This window comes from Microcebus murinus, chromosome 11, assembly GCF_040939455.1.
Source record: "Microcebus murinus isolate Inina chromosome 11, M.murinus_Inina_mat1.0, whole genome shotgun sequence".
NCBI classification, from domain to species: domain Eukaryota; kingdom Metazoa; phylum Chordata; class Mammalia; order Primates; family Cheirogaleidae; genus Microcebus; species Microcebus murinus.
In genome coordinates, this window is record NC_134114.1 from 76,882,903 (window position 1) to 76,902,201 (window position 19,299).

Below are 19,299 nucleotides of genomic sequence, written 5' to 3' on the forward strand. Positions count from 1 at the left end.
ACTATTTCCCTTTAAAGCTTGGTAAGATAAAAGATTAATGAATTACCTTTTCATTTCTTGGTTTGAGGTTGCACAGAGGCAAAAAGTCCTATTTCCAGATTGAGGCACACAGTTAAACACAAATGGTTTTCCCAAGCTGCTATCAATGCCAATTTCTGCACCTTCTAATTTGATTGTTTCTAGAGGTGGCCATTTTCCTTCATCCTGTAATTGATAAGAAAGACATTCAGCAAGGGTACTATCACTAAGCAGATAAGGGAGAAAATGAGAGAGGAAAGAAGGACTAAACTGATTGCTTTGAACTGATTGTTTTTTGGTTCTGAAATGAAAATAAAACCAGTAAGAGTTTTTATAGATGATGTTCTCTATGATATGTTCCATGGAACTCAAAATTTTCTAGCTATGATATTCTTCTATGTCCTTTTTGAATAGCCTCTATTTATATGGATTTTATTTATGCCAGCTTGGGAGAATATAATTTAATTATGAATGCCCATTTTTTCCCATCAGAGAAAAAGAATATCAAAAGAAATGGATATCACAAAATATACATGACATTTCTAATTAGTACTTATAATTAGCATGTATCCCATGCTTATTGTGTGTCAGGCCCTCTTCTAAATTCCTTACATCTATTAACTGACTTATCTTCACCAATGTTCACCAAGTAGTTACTCTTATCTCATTTTTCAGATCAAGAAACCAGAGCATGGAGAGAATAAAGAATATTTTTCTTTAAAGGACAATAGTTTAAAATATTATGACATGTATGAGAAACCAAATTGTTTAAAATACTATGACATATATGAAAAACCAAATAATTTAATAGGTAAATATTTTGTTATTTGTATTTATTTAACAATTATATCTCAAAACATCCTGTCCATTATAATCTCTTTTGAAAAACATCTGCACAAAGATATAATTTACATACCATAAAGTCATTCATTGTACATGTACAATTCAATGGTTTTTAGTGAATTTATAGAGTTAGGAAACCATCACCATAATCCAGTTTTAGAACTTTTCCAATAACTCCAAAATTTCCTTTGAACCTGTTTATAGTCAATTGCTACTGCCTCCCACCCCTCTCATCACAGGCAACCAAAAATATGTTCTGTGTCCTTATACATTGGCTATTTCTGGACATTTTACATACATAGAATCATATAATGGGTGGTCTTTTGTGAGTGGCTTCTTTCACTTAGTATAGTATTTTCAAGTTTCATTCATGTTGTAGCACTTATCAGTACTTCATTCCTTTTTATTGCTGAATTATATTCTATTGCATGGATATGCCACTTCTTTATCCTTTCACAGGTTGATGAACATTTTTATTTCCAGTTTTGGGCTATTAATATTTTGAATCTTGCCTCTATGAACATTTGTGTGCAGGTCTTTATGTGGACATATGCTTTCATTACTCTCTGGTAGATTACTAAGAGTGAAATTGCTGGATCATATGGTAAGTTTATCTTTAACTTTATAAGAAACTGCCCAACTGTTTTCCAAAGTGGCTGTGCTGTTTTAAATTCCCACCAGCAAGCTACGTGTTTTCCAGATTGACCACACACACCCTCACCAATACTCAGTAATGTTGCCTTTTTGGTAGTAGCAATCCTAGTAGGTATTATCACATTGTGCTTTTTATTTGCATTTTTCTAATGACTGATGATGTAGAACACCATGTAAGGTGCTTAGTAATCACTGATGTGTCTTCATTGGTGAAATAACTCTTCTTTGGTAAAATGTCTTTCAAATATTTATTCCATGAGAAAAATTTTCTGAGTTATCAAACGATAAATGAAAAGGGGTACAAATCAGCAAAAATAAGTTTTATGGGTTTCCCATGAGTGCTATGCATGTAATTGGGCACCTAATAAGTTCATGTTGAAAAACAAGTGTGTGTCTTTGAATCCAAATGTCTTAGATTGTATGTCTTAGGTCACATGTGTATTATCTGTGCCTATGTGTGTGTGTATCACAAAGAGATGTGCCTCTAACTTAAAGATTCTTAAACAATTTTAGGTAATGAACTCCTTTAGATGCCGATGAAAACTATGGATCCTCTTACTCCCCAAATACACATGTATATGTGCATATACAGAGACACATATGAAAAAAATTTCTTGCAACTCAAAGGTTGATGGACAGAAGGATATTTTCCAACTAAAAGTAATATATCATAGCTGTATGGCATTTTCATGAACTCTGTCTTGTTTATTATTCACAACTACTATATGAAGTAGGAAGCTAATATGATCCTCATTTTCTAGAGGAACAAAATAAGATTCAATGAGATGGCTCAAGGTTACATAGGCAGAAATAGAGATAGAACTTGTGCCCTGACCTTCTAACTCTGTTTTCCCACACTACTTCTATCAAATGCCTGGCCTCTTGGGCTACTGGAATTTGGAGGATTTCTGGCTCTTAAAGTCAGCATTTCAAGGCTGTGATATTCAACACTTCAGAAGACAGAATATCTCCAGATGGCATCAGCTTTCCTGGAATAGATTTAGAGATTTAGAATTTTGATCTGTTTTAGTAAATATCAGGAAAGTAGCACATCTTATAATGATTGTAGGTGGCCAACAATATGACATCAGAGACCAGAATAATACATTTCACTTGCTTTCATAAGGATAAAAACTTTGTATGCCTATGCAGAGTGGCTATTTATTTATGTCATTTGACCAGGAGTATCTTAACAAAAATAAATGAGGAAACATAAAGAGAGCCTGGACATTTTATCCTGTGGTAAATGACAGGTGTGTTCATTTGCTAAGTACTCACTGGGTGTGCTTCCCTGTGGACCCATTATACAGATAAGATGATATAATATGTTGATCTCCCAGTATCAGCACTGTTATGTCCTCTGTGACTATGAGCATCTCCCAGATGCTGTGCTGTAGGAGAATTCAATGAAGTTCACTCATGTGGCACATGACGCACAACCAAGAATAGCACTTGAAGTCATTCACGAGGATCCTTCCATTCTGCTCAAGTCACAACTCTGTGAGAGGAATGAATGGTTGCTGAATGGACTGGATTCAAAAGCGAGGGCTAGTCTCTTAGGTGGTCTCCATCATGGCCCAGATTCCGTTTTTACTAGTCTCAGCTGCTGCTTCATTGCCCCTGCTGTGGCCCCGGGAGCAGCTGCAATGAAACCATGCACACGGAGCCAGGCAGCAGGTGTGGGTGCTCTTGCAGCTGTGCTCACTCATCTTACTCTTTTCTCTCACTTTCACCAGCCCAAGCACCTTTAACTCCACTCTTGTGGAGATACAGGGGTTGGAAAAGATTCTCCATTTAGACTCATCCTAATGCTGCTTGGATTAGGTGCTGCATTCCCCAGTCAAATGTTTTCTGGGTATAAAGGACAACTACTATCCCTCTTTTATCTTACTATCATGCCCTTGGGGTTTTAAAGTCCTCCCTTAAGTACACAAACCTCAATCACTCAGTTTGGCAATAATTATTAAATCAATGCTGCTTGAATCTTTCCCTCCAGCTCTACCAAAAGTCTCTCTTATGTCAGTGCTGGGAAAGATGAAGATTTTTTTTTGTAAGATTCCGGTTTTCACATCACTTTATATTTTCCTTTCTAAGACTCAGAAAAGCTCCAGCTCCATTTTTCTATTCCTGAGCCAAATCATAGATCCAGCTGCTTCATGTGTGCAGGATTGATTAAAATAGCGGAGATGCTAAAGGGATTTACCAAGGAATTGTTTAGTGATGTCCAGAAGCAATAGACTATGAATAAAGGAACATGGGTTGTTTGTGCCAGATGGCCTCGGATAATGTTGACATTGTCTATCATGGAAATAATATTTCTACAGAAATAATACCAAGGTCAGACTTCTCAGAAAAGAGAAATAATAAACAATTTGGTAATGACAAAAACTCAGGCCAGAGTATATACATTTCTAAAGTAAATTATTTCTATAAAGAAAAATGCAGACAAGAACACTTCTGATTCTGAAACATGGGCTCTCTGCTAAAAATAAATTACCTATAGATGTTTTTAAATTATTTGCGTTGGTGAAAATTTTGGTTTGAACATGCTAGAACTTTTGTTGTTGTTGTTGCTAGGCCTCCTTGTCTAAGAAAAGGGAAAAGGCCGAGACACTAAACCAATATGTTTCATTTTATCTGGAGGCACAGCCATGAACATCCACAAACTAAGGAGGCGGGAAAAGGCATCTTTAGCCATGAGAAGGAGCTAATTCTCAGCAGGGAAAAAAGAGCCAAGACAAATTTAGAGAGAAAGAAAGCATGTCCTAAAGCAAAACACCACTTGAAAGGGTGCATGAAATACACATCTAGAGAGCTATATTTAAAGCTGGAAGGTTGAAGCAAAATGGAGGAATGAGGCTTATTAATGATGCTGAGAGCCCTTTATCTCCAGGTGGCAGTATGGATGCACCCCCACTCTCATCAGTGACTGAAAACCATCACTCCTCGATAACTATGAGCTGATGGCCTCTGTCCATGTCAGAGCTGATAGAGTCAGGAGAGTAGCAAAGCCTGCATAGGTAAGAAGGAAGGAAACACACATGACAAGAATGCCTTCGCTGTAGTGACCTTTGCTATCTTTGTCCTGTGAATAAATGGAAATCTTGACTCTAGGGACTGTGAGCCCCTACTACACAGCTCAAGATTATTTACATATGCATGCATCTATGTATGTATGTATTTGTTTACTTATGCATGCCTTCTTTTTTCACCTCCAGATAGGCAAGAAAGGATAGACAAAGAACAGAGAACAGAAGGTAAAATGAGCACACAAGTCAGACCTTTGTTCATGATGGAACTGGGTTCTCAGTCACAGCTTCGTGATTTTCCCTTATTACTTTAGTCAAGAAATTGAGATGAAGACAATTTCCTTGTCCCCAAAGTTGTAGCAACTCTCTAGCCCAAATAGAAATACATGAATAAGATACTTCATTTTTAAATATGGTTATGGCTCTTTCCCTGCTTTTATAAAGATGCCTGGCTGCAAATTAGAATATTGTGCTTTTCTTTTCAGTATTCATGGAGTAGGGAATCATTTTTCAGGAGTGATAAATTCATGCTGGCTGCACCACGTCATTTCCTGGCACCAGGGAGACTCTGGGCTCTAGGAAACACAGGCAGCTCTTGGGGCTGAAGGAGTTCATGTGCATCGGACCAATGCATTATGCTGCGCCCAGACAGGCTTCCTGCGGGAAAGTCAGCCAAGGAGAGAGAGATGCTAATGGTATTGGAGTCTGAGCTGCCTAGGCTCTACGGCTTTGAAGAGACATTTCTGGCCCAAATCACATGGCTCAGTTGTCACCATTTCCCCTTGGCTCATAAACTATCCCTTAGAGTACAACAACTACCTCTCAATACTTTCATCACAACAGAAAGACTATGAAGTGGTAAAACTGAGTCACATTTGTGACTTCTTTAAAAGTTGTCAGAAAGTTGCCAAGCTAACCATAAAACACAACATTTTGCATCTTAGGCTGCAAATAGATGTTTGTCCTAAGAGAGTCCTCTCCGAACTCATGATATCGTTCATTTGTAGATGGACTTTAGCGCCAGATGAGCTGAATTTGAGTTCTGACTGTACCACTTATTAGGTCACTTATGTGACCTTGGGCATGTGACTTAATCTCTCTGTGCCTCAGTTTTCTTGTTTGTAAAAGGGTTATTATAAGCATTGAGTTAATACACATGGAAAGTGTTCAGAACCCTGCCTGGCACTTCCTAAGTGTCATATATATGCTAGCTTCCATTGTTATATGGAAATATGATGAAAGATGATAGTAAAGTAGTTAATCAAGAAGCTTTAATATGGTTGCTAGGGTAACTTTATTTAAAGTTCCTATTTTTGTATTTTTTTTTCCTCTCCAAAAATTATAGACTACATGAACAAGGGTAAAGGCTTAATCTCTCTAAATCTCAGTGTCTTCATGTGTAAAATGAGGGTAACGGCATCTTCCTTTGTGAGGATGAGATCACCCTTGGCACATAACATGTGTTCAGTGAACGTTGTTTCTTTCCTACTTTCGGGGTCCACTTTCAGTTCCAGTGCAAATGAAACATCACCGCAATATCCTTAGGAGTTAGGAAAGCCGTGTGAGAAAAGACCCTGTTCCAGAACCAGTGATGGTTATTGGTGGGAGGAGGGATGGGCTACAGCAGGGGACAGGGCAAGTAAGTGTGGGATGGAGGGAGATAGCCGAGAGGGGAGGAAGGCAACTTCATTTTTCCATCTTGGAAGGGAATTATGATGATCTGCCTGGTTAGCTCCTATGCGTGGATTCTTGTAATTCAGGTGGTGAAGCCCATTGAATGCTTGGCCCTATCCCATACTCAGAGATTTGAAGGATTCAACACTTGCTTCAGGTTAAACTTGGACTGAAAATCTCCCACACTCACAGATAAAGGCCGACTTCCCTGCAGAGAACCAGGACTTTCTACTGGGTCTTCCTTCCTCCCATGACCACATCCTGAGAGGCTGTCTTTGGACCTTTGCCAAATCCTGCCCATCCCACACCTGGATTAACACCTTGAGCTTTAGTGGATCTCTCTTTCCTTACTAGTCTCCCTCCCTCCCTTTCTTCCACCAGGGCTTCCCAAATATGTCTGTACCTTCTGCTAGACATTGTGTTAGGCACTCAGGTTCCACCTGGCCTTTAGCCTTAGACTGATCTCTTAGTTTTAATCCTCTCTCATTATTGATGTCAATTCCTCAGCCCCCTTTCCTGGTCATGTTCTTAGAACCCTGGATTTTTCTAAGTCTAACATGTCCATTATTATTTGTGGTCCTTGCCTGGCCTATTCTGCCCCTTCTTATGAAAGAAGTGTCCTGGTTCTCCTAAGAGGAAGTGTTTGGGTTGCTTATCTATATACATGATGGTTTGCTTGGCACTCTGGCAGAAGAAAAGTGGTTCTATTTCCTTAATATCTTTTCAGATACCTCTATTTTTTATTTTTGCAAAATTGGATGATAATCTGGAAGAAAAATTCTGCTTTTCCTTTGAAATATCTCATATCACCCTTTTATATAATTTCTACTGACATCACTTTGATCCAAGGCCTTGACATCTCATGCCTGTATCACAACAGCAGACTCCTGGCTAAACTTCTCGGTGTCAGTTTCTTGACAATTTGGTCAGAACAGTTTGAGCGTGTCCACTCAAGGTGGGCTTCCATTGCACTGCTCATGGTGCCAGTTGCCAATTTATTGCCTCTCAGCTCCACATTCACCCTTTGTTGGCTGATTTGTGAAAATGAATCTGGGACCTTTAAATACTTTTCCTTTGCCATTTGGCATGAAGTAGAACTTTGCCAGTACAGAGCATTGGAGAGACATTACAGAAAAAAAAAGCTCTTATTTCTGGTTCTTGTGTGTAGGTCAGAAGAGCCTAGAGAGTGTTGCATTTTTTTCTCTATTAGTACAAGTTGACCCTTGAACAATGCAGGAGTTAGAGGCACCAGTTACCATGAAGTAAAAAATCTGGGTATAACTTTTGACTTCCCCAAAATGTGACTACTAATAGCCTACTGTTGACTCAAAGCCTTACTGATAATCGGATACATGTAACACTTGAGTTTACCACAATAGCAAAAATATCCAGGTATAAGTGGACCTGTACATTTCAAACTTGTGTTGTTCAAGGGTCAACTTGTAGTTAAGTTTTTGGGGAGCCAAAAATTATGCATGCATTTTTGACTGCACAGAGGGGTTGACATTATCACGTTGCTCAAAGGTCAACTACACACACACACACACACACACACACACACACACACACACACACACAACTTTTGGTTTGTTTTCTCTGGAGAACCCTATTAATTCACTGTATTTCTGTCTCCTGAATGGACCCAAACTGATAAGACTCATAAATACATAAAAAATATCCAATCAAGGTCCTCCTGTTGTTTCCCAGTCCCCTTTATATCTGATCTCACCACATCTATCAAATTTCAGCAATAGTCATCAGCACCCGGGGATGTGCGACACTCATTTCTCCTCTGCCTGTAGTCAAGTTCCCCTCATCACTCATGCCCTCCCATCTCTTCTCCTTCCATTGCATCCTAACCATCCTTCAGGGTCTAGCTCAAATTCCTCTTCCTTCCTGAAGACTTCTTTACCTCTTGTATCCATCACCAATCTCTCTCTTCTTTCTATACCAGACAATTCAGTGCTGAATTATATAGCACTTTGTGTGGTTCTTTTCTCCAATATTTATTGAGATTAAACTCTTATGTAGCAGACACTGTGTTATGCATTTTTCTTCACCCCCAACATGATTTTGGGTGGGAAGCGTGATAAATAATGATGCTGGTGATAGTTTCTGTTTCCTGAGTGTCAATTACTTGCCAGACATTTTTTATGTCATCTTATTTAATTCTCATGATTTTATAAGATAAATTATTATCCATATTTTATATATGAGAAAACTAAAGCATGAGTGTCTTGTCTATGGGCATGCAGCTAGAACAGTCTTTGGCAGAGCCAGAATTCACCTCAAGGTCACCTTGATAACCTCTTTTTACTAGATCATGACCCTCAATCATAGAAATGTTTGAGAAAAAAAGCTTGCTGAGAGGGACCAACTGAAAGAGTGAATTTGAATATTTTTTAATTTAAAATTTTTAACTTAAAAATTGTGGTAAAATATATACAGCATAAAATTTACCATTTTAACCATTTTTAAGTGCGACCATCATCACCAGCCATCTCCAGAACTTTTTCATCTTACCAAACTAAAACTATACCCATAATAATAACCCCTCATTCCCCCACCCCAGTCCCTGGAGACCACCATTCTACTTTCTATCTCTATGAATTTGACTACGCTAGGTACTATTTTGGAATCATACAGTATTTGTGCTTTTGTGACCGGCTTATTTCACTTAAGCATAATATGTTAAGGTTCATTCATGTTACAGCATGTGTCCAAATTTCCTTCCTTTTTAAGGCTAAATAAAATTCCATTAGATGTATATACCACATTTTGTTTACCTATTCACCCGTTAATGGACACTTGGGTTGCTTCCACCTTTTGGCTATAGTGAATAATGCTGCTATGAGCATGACTATATAACTATCTGTCCAAGATCCTGCTTTCATTTTTGGGGGGGCCATATATCCAGAAGTTATGGGTCATATGGTATGTCATTATAGAAAAAAGTATGCCAGTTCAAAATATTTAAGATAGAATTAATATACCATATGGTATGGTATTCCTCCTTTTCACTGAGGAATCAAATGAGATCAGCAAATTGGAACTATGATCTATTGTTCTTAAGTAAGACACCATAAGATCAGAGTCCTCCCTTTTCAGAAGATGAACAACAGGTATATAAACAGGGGAGAGAACATGTAATGTGTGCTAAATTTCTGTGTGAAATCTCTTTGTGCATTTGAAAATTATGGTCGCCTGCTGATTTAGTATTTCCAGTGGATAATAGAGCGGAGCCTTCCCATTGAACCTGCCTCATCTAAAAGAACCTATCCTATGATCCATTATGAAACCCCAGGGAGGTCATAAAAGGAGTCAGAATACTTTGCCCTGTTTGCAGGAGTCTCTGTGCCAAGCCCATTGGGGTGACTGGGAGTTTCTTCTTTCTGTCTAACCCCAAGATATCTTCTGAATGGCTCAGGCATTTGAAAAAAGGAAATTTTACCAGCATACAGCTAAAAATAGCTTCTGTGATTTCTGAGTGCTGTTTAGCTTTGTCTCGAGTGAGGATTAAAATGGCAGCAGAATAACTCTTTGATCAGCCCTGATTCTTCATGCCCATTTGTCTTAATACTCCTTGCTGACTTTGGCAAGGTTATAAAACAATCCACTATGAGGGTCATGTTTTCTACATTATATAAATGAGAAAATGGAGGCAAGTGGAGTTAAGTGATTTGACCAAGGAAACGCAGCTGGTAGGTGGTAAACCCAGGATGTGAACCAAGGCCTTCCTAACCACAACCTTGGACTGTCTTCACGGTAGAAGACTTAGTTCATAAAGGCCAGATTTACTAAACGCCACACTTACATTAACCCAGAGGTCAGAGATGTTATCATCTCCACCTCTAGTGGAGGAAAAGGGCTGGAGATGTTTCTTGAATCGCCCAGGTCCACTCAAGTAGCCAGAAGCAGAGTTGGAACCTGGACTCCAGTCTGGAAAACCCAGAGCTGGTGCTCTTAACCATTTCTTAGATGGACTATTTCAAATAGATCTTATGTACCCAGGTAAACACAAGCTGCCCCAATCAGGATTATGTGTTTTTCCCCAGATACTAGCCAAGAAAGTGCTAGATCCAGAGGAAGTGCTCAATTAAGCACACATTGATCAAGGTGGATGGCTGTTAAGGAGCCCACAATCCCGGTATCCAGCATGAAGGTGTCTTCTGGAATAAGTTCTAGTGTCTTGCTATGTTCCTTCATAGCTATTATTGATGTAACCTCTACAGAAGTTAGCCCTCCTAATTCTGCTTTTAGTAATTTCCCCATCTCCTTGGTATTGGGTGAGGGGCACCTCTCTGGTGGCTTTGACCTTCCTTTCAATCCTCAAGGCCTCACTAAGACAACTGGCCCTGGAGGACATGCTGTTCAGGACAGATGTGCTAAGGATGGACCACACCAAAAGGAGGCCTGACCTTACAGTACGTGAAGATGTGGAAGAGTTATTTTAATCACTGACTAAATCAAGGCTTTGGGATGATGTGTAGGCTTAGTTTGTTATTCTGTTCCACATTTGCACAGAAGAAGAATTGACTGGGTATTAATTTTCCCTTCAGTGGATAAAATACTTAGAACCTCAAACAAAACTGTTATTTTCCTATAAAATATTTTAACTCTCTGAGTTCTACTTTTATTCAACTCATACAGATTTAAAAAAAAAAAATGGATGCTGCCCTGGCTTTGTAGACACTATCCTTTGGGATTAAAGTATGTGATTTATTGGAAATATTATTGAATATAACAGCAATAACAATGGCTACCTTTAATTTTCTGCCTTTTTTATTCTAAGAAATGTAGTAGCTACTTTATATAGTTTATATAATCCCAACAATATCTCTTCACGATCTGAATAGTCACCTTTTATGCCAATTTGAATTATCCAAATTTGGAATAGTGTTATGTAAACATTAATCAAAAAAATCAGAAATACTGTGGGTACCCCCAAATTAAATGAAAAATCAACAAGGATTTCAAAACACATGGGCCAAGAGAATTTTGTTTAGTCTATTTCCAAAGATATTATTTTTTTAACTAGTAACTAAAGCATCTGCCATTCTTTGTCAAGATTAGTCTTGAATTCCATCAGCACTTAAGAATGCCTTTCTTGGTAAAATGCCATTGTCTTGCATTGTAACCCAAGAGAGTACAGGACAGTGCATTCCTTGAACATAGAGAGCAATCAGCCAATGACCATTTGGTGGAGTTAGATAGGAGAAAAGGGAAGTGTGTTCAGCAAAAAGCTAGTCAGTTCTCCATCTTTGGAATGTGAGCTGGATCCATCTTCTTTCATCTCTTCCTACCTCATGGACAAGGGTTCAATTTTCATCTGAGGTTGTATGATAACTTGTGATGTTTAGCTGAGGACCACTAGGTGGGTTTAATTTTATCTTCTCAATCTTGCTCTTGGGTTTCTCTCTTCCTTCCTTTCTTTCTTCCTTTCTGCCTTCTCCTTCCCTGTCTTTCTCCCTCCCTTCATTTTTTCCTTCCAAAAATATAGCATGTATGTGGGCTTTTTGTACACAGTGTTTTACTTTCAAATAATTGTAGATTCATAAGAAGTTGAAAAAACGAATACAGAGAGGTCCCATGCATCCTTCACTCAGTTTCTCCCAATGGTAGCATGTTATTAGCTCTAGCAGCACATGTGTTCTTGAAGTGTTGTAGTAGTTCACTGAGTTTAAGTGCCCAGGAAAAGTCTATATTGAGACGAAGGTAGCTTCTTCCCCAGCCTAAACCCAGGGCAGGTGTCACAGGCATCCTACCAGTGCCATCAAATGAGGCCTTGCAAACAGAAGGATGCAATCTGCATCTTGAAATTTTGAATGATTATATCTTTGAATGTTTATGTTTTATAAGTGAAGCAGGATGTCGCACGTGCCAGGGACCTGCAGCCTCCTCTCACCTCTCCCCTTCCTGTCTCCCTGGGGCAGAGTTTTGGCCTCCTGCTCACTGGCTCCCGCCCAGCGACCAGCGTTGTCCTCTGCCCCTGGCAGGGTGCTGGGTGCAGGTGAGGGAAGGTCGTGGTAGAGATGAGGCACCAAGTGCTCGAGCTGGTCTGCACTTGCCCAGCAAACATCCTTGTACCCTAGGAAGTACAACATTTAATAACAAATACAAAACGCCTTAACAAGTCAAGGGAGATAGCAGAGGAAAGGAAAAAACTTTTCAACTGCATTGTGAACAAGGGGCCCAACATTTTCATTTTGCACTGGGCCCCATCATATTGCCAGCCCTACTTAAAACTATTTTACAGTCCAGCCTCTTTCAAGAAATTCAGGCATGAAGATGAATATGTATCAGGAAATAGGAAGCTTTAATAGAAGCACAGAGGAATACATGTTTGTCAAAGGCGAAAATAGTTCCCACTAATGCCAGAGAAATCTCCCTAAAGCACATTCTTATCAGGTCACGGACTGCTCTAAACCTGCAGTGCTCGTTGCTTATAGAGCACAGTCCACAGCCAGAGCCCTGCTCTGGGGGCTCCACGCATAATCCACCCTCATCTTATCTTCTGAATTTCAGGTTTCACCAGGCCTTGATTCAAATCCATGTTTGCTTCCAACGAAATGCAGTTCCTGCTTTCCCAGTTCTGCTTTGGCTTATGCCATTTTATTTTTCTTAAATGCCATTTTTACTCATTCTTTGAGGCTGAACTATCAGTTTTCTCCTGAAGTTCCCAGACTGCGCCCACGTCACCGCCTTCATGCTTGTTTCCTTCGCCTGTAGTGAGTGCTCTCTGCCCAGCACTCGACTGGCCAGAGCTATCTCATCTTTTAGAAAGTTCGCCTCTTCAAAGAGGTATTACCTGCATACCTGCTCCAAGCTAATCTCCATCCCATCCATTCTTGTTCTACTAATGGCATTTGTCACTTCTAAAACTAACTTTGTATATTTAATATGTTACTGGTGTAATGATGATCTCTCCCCATGAAAATAGGAACCCTTTTCGCCTTCTTCACTTCTGTGTCCTCAATGCTTCAAATAGTGTCTGGTATATATTTGTTGAATAGAGAAAGGGCCCTTACCCTCCTCCAAACACTGAATCATACTGCATGTCATTTTGCTTGCATGTTTGCTCTCCTTTTCTATGCCGTTAACTTCTTAAGGATAGGGAATGGTTCATTTTCACCCTCCACAATGCCTAGGAGAGACCTAGGCTTCAAATAAGTCTTCCCTGAATGAATATATAAAAATAAATGGTGCCGAGGAAGAGCATTTCTTTTCTCCTGCAGAACAACTGGACGCAGCATTGAGATCAAAACTAATTGCTGGAACGAGGAGCACATGCCATTAGCATTCACTGTGTCTGCACCAAGGACGGCCTTGGCAAAGTGTGTAATCAACTAACAGCACGAGGTATTCAGAGTGACCTCTGTGTTCCTCACAGTGCCATTCTCTTCAGGCATTTGGTTGCCCTTGTGGCCTGTAAGATGAAAAGTTTCCCAAAATAGAGACCAGGGATGAGGTTTAGTTCTTATGGGGGAGATCAGAGAGAGAAAGGGCACCTTTGTTATGAGCATCAGGCATCTGTATTATTCTTGTAGCAAAGCACTTTTTTCATTATCAATACTCACATATAAATCATAAATCAGATCTATGCGGTATGCAGAAGGTAAGGTGGGGCATTCATCTAGGAGTGACAGGTTTGGGGCAGGATTGGGACCATTGAATCAAAATAGTGTGCATAAAAACAATAAAAGGACGATCTGTTCTGGTTGTTCTATGCAAGCAGAACATGGGACCAGCTGACCAGCTCAGCTGGTTGAGACGAGGCTTCTCAAGCACTATGCTATGGTCTGGAGTCACAAAAGACCACCCAGGCACTGGAGAACAGAGCAGCTATGCACAAGGCCAGGAGATCTGGAAGCCAGGTAGAGAGGAGAACCGAAATGTTCTGAGATTAATTGGCACAACTCCTTCCCTAACCCCAAAGAAGAGCTTCTCACTGGTAGACCCTGAGCCTCATATCTTCCCATGTTCATTCCTATGGCTAATTCTGAGAAAGTAGATGGCTCCCCTCCTCCCCCAACCAGGCAGAATCCTTGTGTTGGGAGGCCTCAGTGATGAGACCCCAGTGCTTTCACTCTTGAGGAGAGTTAGCAGAGAGGGCTTCTTGAGGGGGAAGGCAGTGTGTGGCACACACAGAAAAATAGAACACTGTGCAAACAGGCAGAAAGGAGAATCACGCTGCAAGTCCTAGGACATCTGCTGGGGTCAGATGCTTCCTCAGGAAGCCCAGGGGGGGCTGCAGGTGCTGATGGAGAAAGGTGTGTGATGTGGGGAGGTGGAGCGGAGGGTGGGCGGAGGAAAACGATTTGAGAGAACTCCTGCAGGCCAGGTCCTGGCAGGTTTATGTGCAGTCTTCTCTCCAGGAGAGAAATGGCCATTGTATGACAGGAGAAGCATTGTTGGGCACCTGCAGGGTTTTCCTCCATTCAGCCTCGCTCCTCTTCCAGCTGGCATTTTGGGCAGCTTTGAGCTGCAGTAAGAGGACCATGGCAGAGGCCACAGCTTGAAATCTTGCATGTAGGAATGCTTCATTGCAATCAACCAGGTGGGACCCTAACCTCCAGGAGGAATGGAGGATTGGAGAATGGTGCTGAAGATTGGTACTGGGTGAGAAAGCTTTTACTTTTCCCCTGTTTTCCACTGTGAAGAGAATCACTCATTTCTTGTAAAGGGAAAATTTTATTTAGGCTGGAATTAGCCCCAAGCACATGTGTTTCCTCAAAGGCATGCACGTTTGTGCTTACTGCCATCCTTGGCCTTGCTCTTTATGGAAGTACAGAGCAAAGTTTGCCTTTAGACTGGTTCAGTTGAGGCTCTGAGCAGGCTTTTTCCATTGGCTAGATGTTTCTGGATGGGGAGTCAATTATTTACTTGTCAAATTAGTCACCTAGTAAAGCAGCACTTGCTTTCTAAGACTGATGGCTCTAGTGTGCCAAATAATACCCAGGGGTTCCAGCTCCTGCCAAAACAAAGAATGGCTTAGGAGCTAAGGGAATCTGGCACTTCCTATCAGCCCTACCTCTAAAATATATCTCCAGTATGCCTCCTAACTTCAGGTCTGTGCAGTCACTGTTAAGTGTGGCCAGGCCTGCTGCCTCTGGATCGCTGTGACTGCATCTCTACTGGCTTCCAGTTGCACCTTTGATCTTTCTCCAAGCTGTTCTCCCATTTAGCAGCCGTAGACTTTGTATCAGCTTCCTTTTGCTGCTATAACAAATTTGCCACCAACTTAATGGCTTAAACCAATAGAAATGTATTTTCTTATAGTTCTGGGGCTCAGAGGTCTGAAACTAGTTTCACTGGTCTAAAGTTAAAGTGCACATTGCTTCTGTGCAATGTGCACTTCTCTAGAGGAGCAACGGGTGTGTTGTTTCTGGAGCCTCTAGAGGAGAATCCATTTCCCTGCCTTTTCCAGCTCTAGAATCTGCCCAATTTGCTCAGGCTCAGCTATCACCCCGGCCTCTGTCTGAAGCAGCCCTTAACTTGGTTTCTTATACCAGCAGTTCATAGCATATTCTCTCCTCTGTAGTAGGGTTATTTATGTATCGGTTGTATCTCTCACTAAAATGTAAACTCAATGAAAACAAGCATCATTTTGTTTTGTTTCTCAACAGAATCCCCAATGCCCTAATCCCTGATCCCCAATACCACGAAGACTGGCAAATATTTGGCATCCAACAAATATCTGTTCATGTGAGGCCAGGCGTAGTGGCTCACACCTGCAATACTAGCAGGATTGCTTGAGGTCAGGAGTTCCAGACCAGCCTGAGCAAGAGGGAGACCCTGTATCTACTAAAAATAGAAAAAATTAGCTGGGCCTGGGGCATGGTGGTGCACTCCTGTAGTCTCAGATACTTGGGAAGTTGAGGCTAGAGGATCACTTGAGCACAGGAGTTGGAGGTTACTGTGAGCTATAATGATACCACTGCACTCTACTTGGGTGACAGAGTGAAACTCTGTTGAAGAAGAAGAAGAAGAAGAAGAAGAAGAAGAAGAAGAAGAAGAAGGAGAAGGAGAAGGAGAAGGAGAAGGAGAAGGAGAAGGAGAAGGAGAAGGAGAAGGAGAAGGAGAAGAAGAAGAAAAAGAGGAGGAGGAGGGGGAGGAGGAGGAGGAGGGGGAGGAGGGGGAGGAGGAGGAAGAGGGGGAGGAGGGGGGGAGGAGGAGGAGGAGGGAGAGGAGGAGGAGGAGGAGGAGAAGGAGAAGAAGAAGAAGACAACGTGAGGATCTTAGAGAGAAGGTCAGCATAAAGTATCTGTCTCCCATTTGTATGCTGTTGACTTCTCCATCCAAACTTGCCTTATAAGAATCATAACTCTGTAGGATTGGCAGGTATAGAGTGGAGGTGCTTCCAGTTATGGAACCTACTGTTTATTGTAAGGAAAGAATCTGACATTCACTGTGTGGCTGCTGGTAATTGGGTTAGGACTTTTCATTACTTCATCTTCAAATGCTTCTGTGAATCAGGCATTCCTGGTCCCACCTAACAGAAGAAACTGAGGCTTGTGTTAAGTCAATTGCCCAGATTTATAAGGCCCATAAGTAGTGGAGTGGAATCTGAATAAAGATTGTCTAACCCCAAGTGCACACACTATAAGAATATGTGTCTTTGCACATATGAAAATACTGTTTAAAATTTCTGACTACTTGTTATTTCTCTAGTAATTTTGTATGCTCCAATTATACTAATTTCATTTGCTTATGCTTTTATAGTCCTTTGTTTTAGTCCCCTAATTTTATACTATCAACTTCATAAAAAATCAATTAAAATGTTAAAAGGGCAGTGTTTTCATTATTTTATTCCTTGGATGTTTGTTTTAGGCTATTTGCCTTAGTAATCTTTAAAGTTTTGTTTTTATCTAACTTCAATCGAGCTTTTGAGTAATGATCACAAAATTTTGATAATGGTGGTTTTAGCAGCAATCAAATGCATCTTTTTTTTTTAATTGGAGGCAAAAACATCATTTAGGACCTTCTGAGTGAATCAAGAAAGCTTTGCCTTGGTTCTTCTAGTGAAAACTCAAGACACACAAGCCTGAGAACTGCGTGTTCTATGAATCAGCAGGAAATTCTGGCTCCAACCCCATGTTGTAATATGAATTTCCTTTCATCTCAGTCAGCTCAATACTTTAGAAAAAGATCTTTAAGGGAAGATTTTTTTCATAACTTTTTTTTTGTTTTAATGATGTTCCTTAAAAAGAAATTCTTTATTTTAATTTGTCCATAGTTATTTTCTAGACTTTATGAGCTTTCAATTTATTCTTGGCAAAATTGAAGAATTTGTGGACACACTCTATATCATAGTCCACTGTGTTCATAATGACAATTGAAAATGTTAATGAATAAACCTTTTCATTTAAACTATTGGTCTTTGAAAATCAATTAAAAAACTAGCACATTATCCAAATTGATTAAAACCTTGGTATTCACGGTATGCATACCTCAGAGATTGAGGTATAAGAAGACAATAATAGAACTTCTCTCTTTAGATCTTTGCCTAATAATAATAAATGAAGCTTTATGAATAGTTAGTGTATAGCTTGTCCTTGGCATTGTCAAGTGGTTTGTATTTCAGAGTCACAAGTTAGGAACCTGGACCTGAGGCTTCCATCTGCTGAGGGCCAGAATGTGAGTTCTACACTATGATGGTGTTGCCTGTACACCCACAGCTGTGTGTTCACGTTCAGCATATTGTAGTCTTAAATGAATATGTGGTTAACTGGATTAAGGAATTATATTACTTCATATTTAAAAAATCCTTACAATACTTTCTAATGATGTGGGGCAGTGATCACAAAAATCTTTTCCACAACCTGGAGGTTTGCTGGGTATGTGATAGGAAGATAACATCAAATTTAAAAATGAATTGTACATTTGCTTTATTAATTAATAATAATAAAAACAATCAAACCTCACCTGCCAAGTTTGCTGACCTTTTTCTGTGATGACAAGTAGCTATCAGTAGTGTGCTACTTAGAGCAGATATTTGAAAGAATAAGGTTAGACTTGATTTGCCCCTTCAAGGTAAAGGTCAGATTTTAATAATGGATGAGAAAGAAACTGCTTTTGAAAGTAACTCCTGTTATAAAGAAAACATTTGGGGAATGTTTCTATCATTAATGACTTAGTTGGCATAAATAGTTGGTTTCACCTGTATAAACTAATGTCTGCATTCTAAGAAACTTGGAATTTTAAAATCTTCCAAGTAAGATATTTTCAATCTATTTGTTAACCACAGTAAAATGCACCACGGCCCAGTTAGTTTGCATGGATGACTGAATGACATCAGGGAAAATGGAAATTTACTAGCCAAATTTAAAGGAAAAAAGCTTTACATAATTGGTGGATGAGATTGCAAAATGAGTGCCACGATTTAGGAAGTGTAGCCTACAAAGCACTTCTTCTGTTTGAATCTCTGTATCTTTGGAAAGTGTTTGTTTTAGTTATGATAGCAATTGAAACTGTGCAGGAAAATAAGCTAAATTCTGAACCTGACCTTTGAATTTTTGTCTCACAAAGTGTGACATCAAGATTTTAAAAATCAGTTGGTCTCAATTATAATATTTTTAAGATGAGAGAGAATATAAGGGGCTTTTTGAACTGTTTATAAATAAAATAAGTTTTAATGTTTATTTATTTTTTATTTTATTTATTTATTTTTATGTTATTTTATTAATTATTTTATTTTATTTATTTTAATTTTATTTATTTTATTTATCCTTTTATATTTTTATGTAAGTTTAATAATGTCAATTTATATTATCACAATATCATATGAATATAATTTATAAATAAAGTGCCATATATTGGGGATGTGTGCTAAAATTTTTCTGAAAGATCTATGTAATAACACTGTCAGAAATCATTGGACTAGTTACTCTAAGAGTAGACAATTAAAATAAATTGGGGAGATGAGATGTAGTTTCCAATTGTTTTTTTTTCTTTCTAATTTTCCAAGGGGCAATGTTTAGGAAAAAAACTACCATCTGTTATTTATATTTAAAAAAGGAAAGACAATTCAATATTGGAAAATTAGGAATGATGTACTTGCAGAAGAAAGTATACACTATTC

General features: G+C 39.4%; 1 protein-coding gene across 1 annotated transcript in view; it reads right to left on the minus strand.

Annotated features, from left to right (window-relative positions):
• Window positions 1-19,299, minus strand: part of LOC142873690 (uncharacterized) — an 80,468-nt gene that overhangs the window by 23,101 nt on the left and 38,068 nt on the right. Inside the window, exon 4 of the mRNA XM_076007887.1 lies at window positions 47-204. Within this exon, the coding sequence (XP_075864002.1) occupies window positions 47-204 (158 nt within the window). The remainder of the gene's footprint in view (window positions 1-46; window positions 205-19,299) is intronic.